At 44.9% G+C, this 17,486-nt stretch overlaps 2 protein-coding genes across 2 annotated transcripts; both read right to left on the bottom strand.

The window, feature by feature from the left end:
* Positions 1–206: 206 nt before the first annotated feature.
* LOC141845975 (uncharacterized) lies at positions 207–15,063 on the bottom strand. The gene is made up of 3 exons (XM_074733955.1): positions 14,821–15,063; positions 14,276–14,626; positions 207–362 (listed from the first exon to the last, which is right to left on the bottom strand). The coding sequence occupies exons 1-3, from the start codon at positions 15,061–15,063 to the stop codon at positions 207–209; spliced, it is 750 nt and encodes a 249-aa protein (XP_074590056.1).
* Positions 15,064–15,151: 88 nt separating this feature from the next.
* LOC141845973 (uncharacterized) lies at positions 15,152–15,921 on the bottom strand. Its single transcript, XM_074733954.1, has 2 exons — positions 15,529–15,921; positions 15,152–15,496 (listed from the first exon to the last, which is right to left on the bottom strand). Exons 1-2 carry the CDS (start codon positions 15,919–15,921, stop codon positions 15,152–15,154), a joined length of 738 nt encoding a protein of 245 aa, XP_074590055.1.
* Between the last annotated feature and the right edge of the window lie 1,565 nt (positions 15,922–17,486).

The following is a 17,486-nucleotide window of genomic DNA, read 5'->3' as shown; positions in this document are numbered from 1 at the left end:
CCTTTACACAAGACAACAACAAGTTTAATGTCCTATTCAAAACCAAATGCCGAAGACGAAAAACAAAACCAATAATTAAAAATGCTGATTATATCGACAAGAAGTTCTTAGAGCATAGTTATCAGAGTAGCAATTTAGCACCGTAATGGTGTTTCTGGAGTGTAGCAGGAGTTAGAGCACTAGGAAGTTGATTTATGAAGCTGTTGTCAAGACCTTCTTTTATAGGTCTGGATCAACCTATTGGTCCTCCTGATCAATATATCGATAGCCTTGAAATCTGGATTTAGATCCAGTTGATCAGTGTACCAATCCATCAGTCTTCCAACTAGCTTCTGCAACGTCAGTGTGTCGATGATGATCTTCTGCACATTAGTGCCACAAAAGTTATCCTTGATCGTTTGTTCAACCACGTCAGCAGACCAAGAGTTATCTACGCCATGCTAGCAAATTCATCATTATCCCGTGCCATGTTAGTCATCCAGTCCACGTTGGATGCTACGTTAGCACACTTGGCAACTGGACTGACAACTCAATGTTCAGTATACTGATCATTCGGACTACTGATCTAGTCAATTGATTTACCGTTCTTGTAAAACAATGGTTAGCACAAAACTATGATAAGTAAATACATTTGACAGTAGACTTACTATCTGATCTCAACTTCAAAATTCACACGAACCACTAGGTTGGACCGTCGCCTAAGGATGTCCCTGTAATGAGGAGCCATTCTTCCTTTCAGAAGAACCACTCCACTTCAGGAGCTTACCTCAACTTACCATTGGCCAAATGCTTAGTCCTCCAGACCTGTTTCAATCACTTTAACTCCTAGGACTTTTCAACTTGATCTCGTCCTCTTTGACCCATCAAGTCCCTCCTACTTGGTGTCCCTGATCTGCTAAGATATGCCTTGTTTAGTATCTGGTCCAGCTGACCCATTAGAGCTTTCACTTGCTTAGTATCTAATTAATTTGACCTATTAGGACTTTCTTGGTTGTGTTATCTGTACACTTAGTTAACTTGTTAGATCTTAACTGGCCGTAACTTTGAAACTTTGTCATCATAAAACCTAGATTTGATTATCTGGTGATCTCTCCATGACCAATCTCTTCCTTAGGTAGGCATAATATGTTTGAAGATTATTTTAATAATTTTATTCAAGTTATCGGAGAGTTATTGTTGCATGAGCATATAATACCTAATGATTTTTATAGTATGAAAACATTTGTGAAAGAATTAGGTCTTCTAGTAGAAAGGATTGATGTTTGTAGAGATGGTTGTATAATATATTAAAGAGATGATCAAGATGTAGATGTTTATAAATTCTATAATCAAGCTAGGTACAAGAGAACCAACAGGAGTTAACAGTGACGTAAATCATACACTCAGTTATTTTATTTGTCTTTAACTTCTAGGTTACAAAGGCTTTATGCATCAAAGATCACTGTTGAACACATGACTTTGCATGCAAATTATTAAATAGAAGAGGGCCTAATGTGTCTTCCATTAAATATAGAGGCATGGAAAAAATTTAATAGAATATATTCTAAATTTGTGAAAGAGACTCAAAATATTAAGTCAGGTCTCTGTGCTGATGATTTTACTTCAATTGGCAAATCAGGAAGAAATTATTTTTGTTGATCAGTTATATTAACTTTGTATAATCTTCCACTTGGGATATATATAAAAACATCGTATATATTTTTAACATTGGTTGTTCTTGGCCCATAAAATCCAAAGAAATTAATAGATGTTTATATGCAACCACTAATTACAAAGCTGAAACAACTATGGGATGAAGATTGCCTTACATATGATGTTCATACTAATTAGATATTTATAATGAAAGATGCTCTTCTTTAGACCATAAATGACTTTTCATCTTATGACATGTTATTAGGATGAAGTACTATTGGGATCTTAGGATGCCCAATATGTATGGAGAAATCCAAGTCAATCAGATTGAAATATAGGAAAAAGCCAAGTTATGTTGATTGTCATAGATAATTTTTACCATCAAATCATCACTTCAGGAGAAATAAAGATGAATTTACTAAGAATAGAATTGAAAGAACACCTTTGCTATTGAGATTAACAAGTGAGCAGATTTAGTACAGAGTGCTTAACTTTTTATCTATTGTTGAAGAACCATATGGTACAACATATGAATATGAAAGTACACATAAATGGACTAAACAAATTATATTTTGAGACTTACCATATTGGAAGAGTCATTTCATTCATCATAATCTCAATGTAATGCATATTGAGAAGAATATTTTTGATAATCTAAAAAATACAGTGATGGATATCGTCGAAAAAATAAAAGACAATCTAAATTCAAGAAAAGATATATGACTCCTTTATAAATGACCTACACTTTTCTGCAAAAAAAAAAGAGTGGGTCATTTATCATGCATATGACCCTTTAACTACTCGAATTCGGTTAAAAACTACACTTGAAATTTAATCTTGAATGACTTATTTGACATTCATCAAATAAAATCATAGGATATCTAAAGTGATATAACGAGTATCTAATTTTTATCAAATGCTACTTGACGTGAGCCCTTAAATACTTAAATAACAATAGAATACCTAAAGCGATACAATAAATACTTAATATTCATCAAGTGATACTTGTTATGACCCTTTAACTATTCGAATTCGATTAAAAATTACACTTGAATTTAATCTTGAATTTGATACGTAATTCGATATCGTACTTATTGTATTCACCTATAATATTTATTGATAATTATTCATAATTCGTAATTTGATATCATACTTATGAGTATTCATTTATAATACTCATTAGTTAATAATACTCTTAATTTCTTAGGACATAAATAATTGCTAAACTAAGGAAGTAGTTCTGAATATTGTTAAAAAATAATTACAAGATCTAGTGGCATTTTGTGATTTGTATTAAACAAAACTAGCGTTAGGTAGATCCATTATTGTGGTTAAAAGTGGATAAAAGTTGAATGTTGGTTATGTAATTGCAACTGAGAAATGCATTATGAAGTGATTTATGCATTAATCATTAAACTGTTGTATTTAGTGGTAGTTTTATATATGTTATTATATGCTATGTGTTCCGGCCAATACACCGTGGAGGATTCAGACACCGATTCAGAACTGTCGGTGTGCACGCTCCTCAGAGAGAATCACCCTAAGAGATATGAGAGGAGATCTGAAAAGCACTAAAAAAAGGGTTAGAATGGCGCTGGGGGTGGGTCCCGGCAAGCCACTCTGACACTCAAGTTAGGATTCGGCATGAGGAAGGAGTTTAATGACTTAGGGGAATTAGGGTGGATGTATGCGTACCTGTACACATGAGCATGAGTTACCTTTTTATAGTAGTTAATCTCTGAAATATTAACATCCGTTTAAGAAATATTCTAAGATATCCGTTCCAGTTTTTTAGGAAGATTCTGAAAATATTTGTTTAACAAATATTTCGAGATATTTTTCCTTTGGGTGAAACGGTTTTAGGATTTTCTAATCTTAAAGATGAATTGATTTTATGATTTTATCCTTGATGAGGTGTCATCGTCCCACCGTATCATTGTGGTTTCATACAACTACAAATGCACCTTGATAAATTTTTTTAGAAATGATTTGAAAAAGTACTCAATTTTAAGCTCTTGAAACTTAATTTACCCCAAGTGATACCCAATTTTATGATTATTTGAAAAAGTACTCAATTATTTAATTTTTAAAAGAAGCATGTTCTCCACTCACCATGGAATATGAGTAAGTACTTATTTGACATTCATAAAATAAACAAGAGGTCATTTTCGGTACTCATCCGACCATTTTCGATACTCGATTAGCCGTTTTTGATACTCGAACAGCAGTTTTTGGTACTCGAACGATCGTTTTCGGTACTCGACCCCTTAAACACAATAATAACAATAGAATACCTAAAGTGATGAGAAAACTGATATGTTGCGCGCCTATCTCTGTGCGCCTGTGCGCGACACTGTCGACCTACGTCCACTATCGGCGCCGTCGCCACACTGTCCGACCATCGCCGGCCGCCGGACCGGGCGCGATCGACGTGCAACTCGTCGACGGTCCAGCGGAGCTCAGATTCCAGCTAGTTAGCGGCCAAAATCCTTCGTAAAATGATCGGAAATGGCCAAATCACATGTCGGCAGTGGCGTGGCCACTATCGATCACGATCAGGCCAGATTTCTATCGAATCGCAGTTGGAATCCGGCGGCGGACAGGTTGGCATCGCCTGTCCGTCCGTCTGCCATCGAATTCCGACCACGATTTGGTCGGAATTCGTTGGTGTTGCGGTCGAAATCGGTCGCCCGATTCTGGCGGTCGATTTCGACCGTTATTCTATCGGCCGGCGGTCGAATCGCGGCCGGTCGAGCTCACAGAAGCAATTCCTCTTCGACTGCAGGCTCGACTGACTTCATATCGAGAGCACAAAATCAGATTGTTGGAAGATGAATCGGTGGAAGAAGATGAGTGAAAAAATTAATCAAAACTATATAAATAATAAGGAAAAAATGGAAATTCAACATTTTAGGGAGTTAAAACTAAGATGGGGTAGTTGTCAGGTATCAAATCCTAAAAAGAAACATATAGGGACTGAATATTAATAGAAACAAGAGCAGAGGGATCAAAACTATATAAATAATAAGGGTAAAAATGAAAATTCAACTTTTTAGGGAGTTAAAACTATGATGGAGTAGTTGTCATGTATCAAATCCTAAAAAGAAATATATAGGGACTGAATCTTAATAGAAACAAGAGCAGAGGGATTTTACTCTAAAACGCCCTATATATTATTTAAAATTTTATATTTAAGGAGGTCACATATTAAGTGACGTAAATAATTATTATATATTATATAAAATTTTCAATAATAAAAATCTAATAATTTAAAAAAATAAATAAAATATTCAATGTTCTGACTAATACACCGCGGATGGTTCCAATACTTGTTCAAGGCTCGTCGACGTGCACGCTCCTGTGATGAGGCTATAGAAGGAGAAGAAGAGACCTGCAAGACACTCCAAAAAGAGGGTTATAATGACATCGGGAGGGGGGTTCCCAGCAAACCACTCGAACGCTCAAGTTAGGATTCGGTGCGAGGAAGTAGTTAAAGGCTTGGGGAAGTTATGTTTTATGTGTGCGTACTTGTACCTATAGGCATGAGTTACCTTTTATAGTAGTTGATCTCTAAGATATTAGCAACCATTTGAGAATTATTCTGACATATTTGCTCTCTTAGAAAGATTTCGTCTATTTCTCATATATTTGTGAATATGTTTCTATTTTCTCAGAGAATCGGTCCCGCGTTTCCCGGTTTAGATAGGATGACTCTGCTCCTAAGCGAGAATCACGCGCCATGCATCTATACGTGATCCCAAAGGCATGTCGAGACCAAATCCTGATTTTAACACAAGGTGCAGGGAGCATGCAGAGACCAAGTCATGAGGTCAGCACCTAATGTAGGAGGCGTGCCGAGACCAAGTCATGAGGTCAACACCTGATGCAGGAGATGTGCCGAGACTGGAGCAAGAGGTCGACACATGCTTAAGGAAGCATACCGAGACCGGAGCAAGAGATCGACACATGCTTGAGGAAGCATACCGAGATCGGAGTAGGAGGTCGGCACATGCTTAAGGAAGCATACCGAGACCGGAGTAGGAGGTCGGGAGTTCATTTAGGGTTCAGGGAATAACTTTCGTCAATTAACCGATACTTATATTTACTCTTTTTTCCTCATACTCCATTATACACAACACCCACGTAACCACTAAATAACCCTATTGGATCATAAGCTTCCCGAATTAGTCTAGTAGAAGGAGGTGAAGTCCGACTGATTGGACTCGAGTTAAACCAAAAACGTTAAATTACTCAGCGAGCTTCAAACCTCACATAGGCTAATCAAGGATACTATCGTATGCTTTTTTGAATCAACAAATTCAGTCCCTTGATCTTGCTCCCAACAGTGGAGATTCAATGGTCATTTGGTTTAAGTGGAATACCCATCTTCTTTCTTTATTACTTTCAGCGAAAAGAAACCCTAGCTTTTTGCAACTTACGTTTTCTTGCGCCTTCTTCATCGTCTTCCTCCGATTCTTGCCACCGACGATCTTAACCCTAGTAAGTCCTCGCTGCTCGTCATTCCTTCATCCCTGTTCATTGCGCTATTTCTATATTCCAGTAAGTCTTAGCTGTCTCACCGTTCGTCTTCTCAACCTTTAGAGTTCTATCAGTCTTCCTCTTTCAGTACTTTCCTCCGTCGTCGGTTCTTTCCCTTTGTTGTACCTTCTTCTTTTTCTCTCCCTTTCGCCTGCTTCATCTTCCACTGCGACACTACAGCTTTGACCTAGTGTGTCCGAGCTGTTAGGTTTTTGTTCCTTTATCCCTAGTGTGCACCTATGGCTACGTCTGTCCCTTGGTACGAGATCCAGGAATCTTTGTTATCATCGGGGGATGAAATATTGCTCAAAGAACAGTATGACATCCCTTTAGACCATAGGATCAGGCTCCCTTCTCCTGATCAACGACCTCATGAACCTCCCCATGGTTATGTTACCTTCTTTCAGGGGCAGCTGGAAGGAGGTTTACGATTTTCATTACCATCTTTCCTTCAAAATCTAGCTACCTACTTTCAATGTTCTCTATCTCAACTGCCCCCAAACTCTTACTGTTTGATCTGCGGTGCTTCCATCATTTTTCAAATCTATCAGATTCCTCTTGATTCTCAGCTCTTTCATTACTTCTTCTATCCTAAACGAGGGGACCTCGGAGTTGTTTACTTTGCCGCGAGGCCCTCAGGGAGTATATTCAGAGATTCGACAAGGTCGTTTGGGACGTTCCTTCCACACCTACGGAGGTATATATTGACCAGTGCTTTCTCTTAAGGATTGATGGATGGGGAATTGTTTCGATCACTAGTGAAGAAACCTTCCGCTAATTATGCTAAGTTATTAGAAAGAGCCGAGAAGTACATACATCTAGAAGAAACTCAACTTGCTCGACATGGAGACAGCTCGGTCAATTATAAATTAGAGAGAAAGACTTCTCCGTCTATACATTGCAAGGGAGTACCACGCGGACTTTATGCCCTCTCGAAAAGAAAAGCGCACCGTACATACTGTCTCTTCTTTTCCCACCTCAGAAGAAGCACCCCATCAAAGCTCTCCGAAGGAGCATGTTCGTTTTTGCACCTACCACCAATCTTTTAGTCATCACACTAATGAATGCAGACAGTTAGCACGAGAAGTGGAAAGAGTAACAAAGGAGAAGCAGTAGGGAAAAAGAGCTTCATCCCCCATATCAGGACAAGTTACCTACAAATATCCTAAGTAGGAAGTACAGAAAAATCATTCAGAAGGAATTCAAGTGAGTCCTGTACAAGGTCAAGATTTTGATAAGCTAGGATCTTATGATATTTTGATGGATCATTTTGGAATTTTCTATGAACAATTAAATGTTTAATCGATATAATTGAATTGTATTTGTGACATGGTGTATTTTTGGATGGTTAATGATAATTTCTGTGATTTAAGGGTTAATTTTGCGTTAATTGAATTTGATTTGTTGTAGGGCTCAAATTGAACCAAGATCGAGCTAAATCATAATAAACCGAGCCAAGATTGACCAAAGTGATTGATCCAACCTCATGAATCAAGACCCAAGTTTGATTTGAGTTGAATCGGAGTTGAATTGGAGCTGAACCGGACCAATTAAGCTTGAATCAGAGCTGAACCGGCTGGAATCAGAATTCCCGTTATAACGAGAAAGAACACTGTAGCGTTTCACGTAGTTACTGTAGCATCGTCTTCTTCGTTATTTTCTTCTTCTGTAGCGTAGATCTAGAGCGGAAAAACCTCAGAATTTTCGATTCAAACTTGATTTCCGAATCCTAAAAGGTGATTACAAGCAAGGCTCGGCATCAATGGAGGTTGGATTCGACTGGCGAGGGTTTTGCCAGAGTTTCTGATCCACCGCGGATTTCAACTGATTTCTTCAGATCCAAACTGATCGGAGCAATAAAGGGCATTCAGAGGCGTTCCTTGAAGATCTTTTAGGGTTCCAGCACATCAATTTGAAAGCGATTTGGAGAAGATCAGTTCGATTCTAAACTTCTTGATTATCTCTGTTCTGCAATTCAAGGGCGTTCCCTGTTGCTGATCAGATCCAAGCTAGATTAAACCGAGCTAAGCTGAATGGTTGTCTTCTGGGATTTCTGATTTTATCAGAGCTTGTGTGACGGCAAGTTGGAGATGGATTTGGAAGGGAAGCTGAGTTTGTTTTGATTTCGTTGTTCTGTATTCTTTCTGTTTCTAATAGTTAGCTTCTTAATTCTGTTTCGATTAGATCTGTTTCACGGTGCTTGGATTCATTTTGTTTGGTTTAAACATCATCTTATGTTGCTTAATTTCGTTTGTTTCAGTGATCTCTTGCTGCAATTCTTTTCTGATTCTGCATTATTTCTGATTCTGAATTTGCCAAAGTTCTAGGTTGTTACTGTTCCGTATCAGATCTATTGTTCTTGTATCAGATTACTATTTTGATTAGCTTTATGTATTGCTGTTAGATAATTTCATTGCTTAACTTCGAATTGTTTTGCATACTTAGGTTAGATTGGTACTTAGGTTTATTTGTTTGGTTTCATGCATTGTTTGTTAATTCTCATTACATTTCATTTGAAAAACCAAAATTCCCATTTATATTTGAAAAACCCAAAAATATAACGACATCTTAGCTTGATTCATACAACTTTCTACTAGTCCTTGGAAAAATACGACTCGTGGCCCCTATACTTCATTTGTTTTGTGAGCTAAGGGTTTTCGATTATAAATTCTAATTTGAAGCTCATTTGTGACACTAGTTTTGGGCTGTATCAAATTTTGGCGCCGTTGCCGGGGATTTGAAAGGGGTCTCCACGCCTCACGATGATGCTTTAGTCATCTGCGTCATAATAGCCAACTATGAGGTAGCTTGGGTCTTCGTCGATATAGGTAGTTCTGTCAATATTCTATATAAAGAGGCCTTCAGTTAGATGCAGATAGAGAAATCTAAACTGAAATCCATGTCTACTGCTTTATTTGGATTCACTGGACACGAAGTACAACCATTGGGATAGGTCAGCCTACCTCTTTCCTTGGGGCAAGAGCCTTTGATTCGAACTCGAAGTGTTATTTTTACAGTAGTAGATGCTCCATCCTCGTACAATATTATTCTCGGAAGACCTGCATTCAGTACTTTTCAAGCAATAGTCTTCACTTTCCATCAAAAAATAAGTTCCCAGTAGACGATCAAGTCAGCTCGATCAGAGGAGATCAAACTATTTCTCGGAGATGTTATACGACCATGGTTCGTACTGATGCTGTGAAGCTAAGGAGGACTCCCCGAGAAGAAGTGCATTCTTTACAAGAAGGTCCTGTTATTTCACTCCCTCAAACACAAGAAAAGGAGAAAGTATAGATCGTACTCGAGCTGCAGCCTGATAGAGTCTCTTAGATAGCTGTTGATCTGACATCGAAGTTGAAAATGGAACTGATAGTTTGTCTCATTCAAAATAATGATGTATTTGGATACCTCAAGAAGTCACAGGAATAGCTCCCCACATCATGGAATATCGTCTTAATATCCTCCCTGATGCCCGACCTGTTATGCAAAAGAAGAGACATTTCGGGCCTGAACAAAATAAAGTAATACAGGAGGAAGTTACTAAGTTTCTAGAGGCCGGATATATCAGAGAGGTTCAATTCCCCACTTGGTTGGCTAATATTGTACTGGTCCCGAAAGTAGGAGGAAAATGACGGGTCTGCATTGACTTCTGAGATCTCAACAAGGCTTGCCCCAAAGATTATTATCCTCTACCGCGTATAGATCAACTAGTGGATTCTACTTCGGGACACGAATATATATGCATGTTGGATGCCTATCAAGGATATCATCAAATTCTATTAGCTCAAGAAGATCAGGAAAAGGTTAGTTTTATCACATCGAGAGGAACTTTCTATTATATAGTTATGCCTTTTGGACTGAAGAATGCAGTAGCAACATATCAGAGACTTATGGATAAAGTGTTCAAACATCAGATAGGTCATAATGTGGAAGTATATGTGGATAATATTTTAATCAAGTCAGTCCAAGCTGAAAATCTGATCGGTGATATCAACGAAACATGCGACACTCTCCGAAGGTATAACCTCAAACTGAATCCCAATAAATATTTATTTGGTGTCAAAAGTGGTAGGTTTCTGAGATAACTCTGATGGCTATGGGAGCGATTAGGACCAGCTATACTTAGCAGGTCTCGTATCATCCCGCTAGCGATGGGAGCGATTCGGCTCAGATGCCTGTGTTTTCTTCGTGATGTCTTTTATGGAAAAAAAATCTTCCCATTATTGAATAAAAATATCTTTGCTTGTCTTTGCGGTCTTGGATAACTTGCTTGTATTTTGAAAAAAGTTTGTTGCCACTCGATGCGATGAGGGATATTGGTAAGGCTTGGGGGGTTTGTTAAGGGTCCTTACCAGAGATGTGGGCTTCCTTGCCCGGTAGTGGTGATCCCCTACGGGGGTGAAGAGACCTCAGTAGAGAGAGAGAGAGGCGAAATTTTTTAGGGACAGGGACTGTCCGATTTCGTCGAAGTCTTGAGAGGCTCCACCATTGTCACGGCCAAACCATCGGCGCGTGAGGTTAAGAGAGTTGTTGAGGCCTTAAGCATCTAGCCCTCGGTGCGTGGGGCTGAGAGGGCTTTCTTCATCGTTTCGGCCGAGCCGTCGACGCGTAGGGTCGAGAGGGCTGTTGAGGCTTTACGCATCTAGCCGTCGGCGCGTAGGGCCGAGAGGGCTTTCTTCATTGTTTCGGCTGAGCCGTCGGCGCGCAGGGTCGAGAGGGCTGTTGAAGCCTTGAGCATCTAGCCGTCGGCGCGTGGGACCGAGAGGGCTTTCTTCATTGTTTCGGCCGAGCCGTCGGCGCATAAAGCCGAGAGGGATGTTGAGGCCTTACGCATCTAGCCGTCGGCGCGTGGGGCCGAGAGGGCTTTTTTCATTGTTTCGGTCGAGTCATCGGCGCGTAGGGCCGAGAGAGATGTTGAGGCCTTACGCATCTAGCCGTCGGCACGTGGGATCGAGAGGGATTTCTTCATTGTTTCGGCCGAGCCGTCGGCGCGTAGGGCCGAGAGGGCTGTTCAGGCCTTACGCATCTAGCCGTCAGTGCGTGGGGCCGAGAGGGCTTTCTTCATTGTTTCGGCCAAACCGTTGGCGCGTAAAGCCGAGAGGACTGTTGAGGCCTTACGCATCTAGCCGTCGGCGCGTGGGGCCGAGAGGGTTTTTTTCATTGTTTCGGCCGAGTCATCGGCACGTAGGGCCGAGAGAGATGTTGAGGCCTTACGCATCTAGCCGTCGGCACGTGGGATCGAGAGGGATTTCTTCATTGTTTTGGCCGAGCCGTCGGCGCGTAGGGCCGAGAGGGCTGTTCAGGCCTTACACATCTAGCCGTCGGTGCGTGGGGCCGAGAGGGCTTTCTTCATTATTTCGGCCGAGCCGTCGGCGTGTAGGGCCGAGAGGGCTGTTGAGGCCTTATGCATCTAGCCGTCGGCGCGTGGGGCCGAGAGGGCTTTCTCCATTGTTTCGGCCGAGTCATCGGCGCGAAGGGCCGAGAGGGCTGTTGAGGCCTTAAGCATCTAGCCGTCGGCGCGTGGGGCCGAGAGGGCTTTCTTCGTTATTTCGGCCGAGCCGTCGGTGTGTAGGGCCGAGAGGGCTGTTGAGGCCTTACGCATCTAGCCGTCGGCACGTGGGGCCGGAGGGCTTTCTTCATTGTTTCGGTCGAGCCGTCGGCGCGTAGCAGGCCGAGAGGGTTGTTGAGGCCTTACGTCTATCACCGTCAGCACGTGGGGCCAAGAGGCTTTCTTCATTGTTTCGGCCGAGCCATCGACGCGTGGGCCGAGGGGCTGTTGAGGCCTTAAGCATCTAGCCGTCGACACGTGAGCCGAGAGGGCTTTCTCCATTGTTTTGGCCGAGCCGTCGGGGCGTAGGGCCGAGAGAGGGCTGTTGAGGCCTTACGTATCTTGCCGTCGGCGCGTGGGGCCAAGAGGGCTTTCTTCATTGTTTCGATCGAGCCGTCGACGCGTAGGGCCGATAGGGCTGTTGAGGCCTTACGCATCTCAGCTGTCGACGCGTGGGGCCAAGAGGGCTTTCTTCATTGTTTCGGCCGAGCCGTCGACGCGTAGGGCCGAGAGGGCTGTTGAGGCCTTAAGCATTTAGCTGTCGGCGCGTGGGGCCGAGAGGGCTTTCTTAATTGTTTCGGCCGAGCCATCGGCGCGTAGGGCCGAGAGGGCTGTTGAGGCCATACGCATCTAGCCGTCGGCGCGTGGGGCAGGCAGGACTTTCTTCATTGTTTCGGCCGAGCCGTCGGCGCGTAGGGCCGATAGGGCTGTTGAGGCCTTACGCATCTAGCCGTTGGCGCGTGGGGCCGGAGGACTTTCTTCATTTTTTCAGCCGAGCCGTCGGCACGTAGGGCCGAGAGGGCTGTTGAGGCCTTGCATTTAGCCGTCGGCGCGTGGGGCCGAGAGAGCTTTCTTCATTGTTTCGGCCGAGCCGTCGGCACGTAGGGCTGAGAGGGCTGTTGAGGCCTTACGCATCTAGCCGTCGGTGCGTGGGATCGTGAGGGTTTTCTTCATTGTTTCGGTTGAGCCGTCGACGCATAGGGCCGAGAGAGCTGTTGAGGCCTTAAGCATCTAGCCGTCGACGCATGGGGCCGAGAGGACTTTCTTCATTGTTTCGGCCGAGCCGTCGGCGCATAGGGCCGAGAGAGGGCTGTTGAGGCCTTACGCATCTAGCCGTCGGCTCGTGGGGCCGAGAGGGCTTTCTTCATTTTTTCAATCGAGCCGTCGGCGCGTAGGCCGAGAGGGCTATTGAGGCCTTGCGCATCTAGCCGTCGGCACGTGGCTGGCCGAGAGGGCTTTCTTCATTGTTTCGGCTGAGCCGTCGGCGCGTGGCCGAGAGAGTTGTTCAACCTTACGCATCTAGCCGTCAGCACATGTGGCCGAGAGGGCTTTCTTCATTGTTTCGGCCGAGTCAACGACGCGTAGGGCCGAGAGGGGCTGTTGAGGCCTTAAGCCTCTAGCCCTCGGCGCGTGGGACCGAGAGGGCTTTCTTCATTATTTTGGCTGAGCCATCGGCACGTAGGGCCGAGAGGCCGAGAGGGTTGTTGGGGGCCTTGAGTATCTAGTCGTCGACGTGTTGGGTCGAGAGGACTTTTTCCCTTATCCCGGCCGAGCAGTCGGTGCGTAGGGCCGAGAGGGCTGTTGAGGCCTTAAGCATCTAGACGTCGGCGCGTGGGGTCGAGAGGACTTTCTTCATTGTGGTGGCCGAGCCGTCGGCGCGTATGGCCGAGAGAACTGTTGAGGCCTTAAGCATCTAGCCGTCGACGCGTGGGGCCGAGAGGATTTTTGAGGCCTTAAGCATCTAGCCATCGGCGCGTGGGGCCGAGAGGGCTTTCTTCATTGTAGTAGCCGAGCCGTCGGCGCGTAAGGCCGAGAGGGCTGTTGAGGCCTTAAGCATTTAGTCGTCGGTGCGTGGGGTCGAGAGGACTTTCTCCATTATGGTGGCTGAGCCGTCGGCGCGTAGCGCTGAGAGGGCTATTGAAGCCTTAAGCATTTAGTCGTCAATGCGTGGGGCCGAGAGGACTTTCTCCATTATTTCGGCCGAGCCATCGGCGCGTAGGGCCGAGATGGTTGTTGAGGCCTTAAGTATTTAGGGTTGTTAAGGCCTTAAGCATCTAGCCTTCGGCGCGTGGGGCCGAGAGGGCTTTCTTCATTGTAGTGGTCGAGCCGTCAGCGCGTATGGCCGAGAGGGCTGTTGAGGCCTTAACCATTTAGTCGTTGGCGCATGGGGCCGAGAAGACTTTCTCCATTGTTTCGGCCGAGCTGTCGGCGCGTAGGGCTGAGAGGGCGGCTGAGGTCTTGAGAAGGGGAAAGGGTTTTCGAGAAGCGGTCTTTGTATGTCCGGATGATAAAGCGGCACGTGTCGCCGCACAAATTGTCGGGAAAAAAGAGAAGAAAAGAAGAGAGTTAACTGCGATATGACCAAAGATGTTGGACATTCTTCCATGGGCGCTTGAGCTCCTTTCCATGTTGATCCGTCAGATAGTATGACCCTCCTTCTATCATCTTGGTGACCAGGAATGGTCCTTCCCATCGAGGTTCTAACTTGCCGACGTCCCCCATAGGATTAAGCTTCTTCCATACCGCATCTCCCACCTAAAAAGATCGAGGGAATACCTTCTTATTGTAGGCTGCACTCATGCGTTGACGGTAGGCTTGGAGCCGGGTGTGAGCTATTGCCCTGTCCTCACTGATGAGGTACAGTTCCAGAAGGCGCCGCTCTGCGTTATCCTTACCGGCAACATAGGCTTGGATCGAGGGGGAGGGTAGGCCTATCTCCACGGGAATTACCGCTTCACCGCCGTATATCAAGTGGAAAGGAGTCATGCCAGTGCCTTCACGGGAGGTAGTGCGGTAAGCCCATAGAACATTGTGTAATTCTTCCACCCAATCGCCTCCGGCACGGTCCAGTCGAACCCTCAGCCCTTTGACTAGCTCCCAGTTCACCACTTCAGTTTGCCCGTTGCTCTGGGGGTAATACACAAAGGTGAAAATGTGGAGTACGTTGAAATCTTGACACCACTCCTACATCTTGCGGCCCTGGAATTGCCTTCCATTATCGGAGACGATCTGCCGAGGTACGCTGTATCTGCAAACTATGATGCGCCACAAGAACTTTAAAACAATATTTCCGTAATTTTAGCCAAGGCTTTCGCTTCTACCCATTTGGAGAAGTAATCCACAGCGACAAACAAGAATTTCTTCTGGCCCCGCCCAGTGGGGAAAGGTCCCACTATATCCATACTCCATCGATCAAAGGGGCAGGAGACGACGGAGGTTCTCAAGTGTTCGGCGGGCTGATGTAAGATAGGTTGATGTTTCTGGCAACTGGAGCAGGTGCGGACAATTGAGCTGCGTCGGCTTGTAAAGTGGGCTAGAAGTATCCCGCCAATAGGACCTTCCATGCCAACGTTCTTCCTCCAACATGGTTTCCACAGCAGCCTTGGTGGATCTCCCTTAATACGTAGTCGGCGTCGTCGTCATCTAAACATTTCAAGAGGGCGAAAAGGCCCTTTTGTAGAGGATGTCCCCGACGAGGGTGAAACGGGAAGCTCTCTGCTTAAAGGTGTGTGGAGGCCCCGCTTCGTCTGGCACCACTCCTTTGCGGAGGAAAATGATAAAAGAATCTCTCCAATCAGCGCGTAAGGATGGCGGGGAGGCATGATCTATATGAGCTACCAGTTGCTCTTGTATAGCGGGTTCCTCAATGGTCCAAGTATGTACTGTGCTAGCTAGCTTAGCCAGCTCGTCAGCTTTGGAATTGTCTGCTCTTGGAACATTCACGATGGTGACCTCTTGGAACTCAGCTTTCAACTTGTCGAAGGCGATCACATACCGCTGCAGACGCTCATTATGGATTTCAAAGGTACCTTCCAGCTGGCGTGTCGCGAGTTGCGAATCCGAATGGATGACCACTCTATGCACTCCGACATGCTTGGCGGCTGCAGCCCTGCTATCAGGGCCTCATATTCGGCTTCGTTGTTGGAGACGCGAAACTGCAGTTTAATGGCTAGCTGTAAGGAGTCGCCCTGCGGAGATTGCAGGAGCACCCCCACCCCGCTGCCGCTTTTAGTGGCTGACACGTCAACATAAATCTTCCATGCTTTTTGGTTTTCAGACCCTGGCACCTCTGTAAGGAAGTCCGTCCTTTTATAACCAACCTTTAGGTTCCGTACGGGAAGACGGTTGTTATACGCCTCGAGCCCACACACGATTACTAAAAGAACCTTCCTTTTGTCCCCTCTATTCTGGGCTATATGCATAGGGGAAGCTCATAGGGGAAGCCCGAGTCTGATCTCCCGTATCTTCTTTATGGTAATGTGTGCAAGCCACGAGGTTAGAGGAAGAAGTCACGTATAAGGACGAGGAGCGCCTTTAATGCAGCGGAGTAACAAGGATTGGCGCCAGAAGTAGCTGCGTCTGAGCAGCGGACTGGTCCCTTAGCTTCCTCTTTCAGCGGTGACGCCTGTGGTCGGTGTCAGAAGGTCAGGGTTAGAGTTAAGGTCTATCTTGGTAGAGGTGGAGTGATCGGGTTCATAGACGGAGGTGAAAGAGACAGGACGAAGCTTTTCGGAAGGGAGCTCCTCGACGTCGACGCCAAGGAACAAGTTGAACATTCTCCCTTGTCGAGAGGGAGAGCTTACCGAAACGGGAGTCTCTCCTGCCGAGAGAAGAGAGCTTGCCGAAATGAGAGTTTCTCCTGCCGAGACGGGTGTCTCTCTTGTCGAGACGAGAGGGTTTGCCGAGACGGGAGTCTCTCCTGCCGAGAGGAGAGGGCTTGCTGAGACGGGAGTTTCTGTCACGCCCCGGGAGATCGCTGACCGAAAATTTCGGCAACATCTCCCCTGTAACAATTGCAATTCCCTGTATACATATATGACAAGAAGGCCTACAAGGCCACAAATAAGCCTACACGGCTACAATCCATAAACATAACAAAATTAAATCACAAGTACCAAAACTGAATTAATAACCACAACTATTATTCTATAGCATGTGTACCACAAACCGAAACATATATATATGAAAATCCATAAGACATCAAGTTCTGAAACATATCTATCGATAACATAATAAAACCAAAACCAAAGAGACGACATTATCTCGATAGGGGACTAGCAGCGCAGCTCCAGACTGACATCAACATGAAAAGAATGAAATCAACGGGGTGAGTTCAAAGAACCCAGCGGATATCTAGTAGACATGTATAGTAAACTATCCCTAGCAGTAATAATCATGTAAGTACAGCCTCCTGAAGGAATAGTAAGAAATGCAAAACTGAAAGAATGGAAGAGCTGTACATACCAGAATCTCCTACCAAAATGCATCAGGTCTCCTGTATGTGCATGTCAAACAAATGCAACAACCAAAATGCAGCAAGCATAAATGCAATCCATGCAGTATGCACATGATGCAATGACATGGTCACCCCTGACGCCAGTCAGCCACCGTCACCACGATGGTGAGGTCGAGTGGGTAGGGCTGTGACAACTGTGCACTCTGCCATCACTGCTCCTGAGTGACCGAGTGGACAGGATGCTGTCGGAGTACAACTATCCTCCTGCCCCAAATCATATGGGGGAGCAAAGCTCTCATCTCCTCGTGTCACGATGCGAATGAGGGATCCCTGTATGCTACCACGCTGCGGAACCACTACCCCTGAGCGGCCGAACGGAGCATGACAGAGCAACTGCACACACCCTCCTGATGTACCACTAACTCATGAGTGGTAGTATGTGCAGATCATGTAGCTGACGACGGGCTCAACTACAAAGGAGCCGACGATCGCTAGCATGCAATCATGCAAGGATGGTGCATGACGCTAATG

This window comes from Curcuma longa, chromosome 15 (genome assembly GCF_044706935.1).
Source record: "Curcuma longa cultivar G26 ecotype Majalengka, Jawa Barat chromosome 15, ITB_CL_G26_1.1, whole genome shotgun sequence".
NCBI classification, from domain to species: domain Eukaryota; kingdom Viridiplantae; phylum Streptophyta; class Magnoliopsida; order Zingiberales; family Zingiberaceae; genus Curcuma; species Curcuma longa.
The sequence above is the reverse complement of the archived record's forward strand: the minus strand, read 5'-3'. Positions and strand labels throughout refer to the sequence as shown.

What these genes read in the sequence shown, in the direction of transcription:
- LOC141845973 (XM_074733954.1), bottom strand. Translation starts at nt 15,921, where the DNA reads ATGCATATAGCCCAGAATAGAGGGGACAAAAGGAAGGTTCTTTTAGTA. An exon ending in CGCGACACGCCAGCTGGAAG is followed by an intron (nt 15,497 to 15,528) that starts GTACCTTTGAAA and finishes GAGCGTCTGCAG; the next exon opens with CGGTATGTGATCGCCTTCGA.
- LOC141845975 (XM_074733955.1), bottom strand. Translation starts at nt 15,063, where the DNA reads ATGGAAGGTCCTATTGGCGGGATACTTCTAGCCCACTTTACAAGCCGA. An exon ending in TGGATTACTTCTCCAAATGG is followed by an intron (nt 14,627 to 14,820) that starts GTAGAAGCGAAA and finishes TATTACCCCCAG; the next exon opens with AGCAACGGGCAAACTGAAGT. An exon ending in GTGCAGCCTACAATAAGAAG is followed by an intron (nt 363 to 14,275) that starts GTATTCCCTCGA and finishes ACTAATGTGCAG; the next exon opens with AAGATCATCATCGACACACT.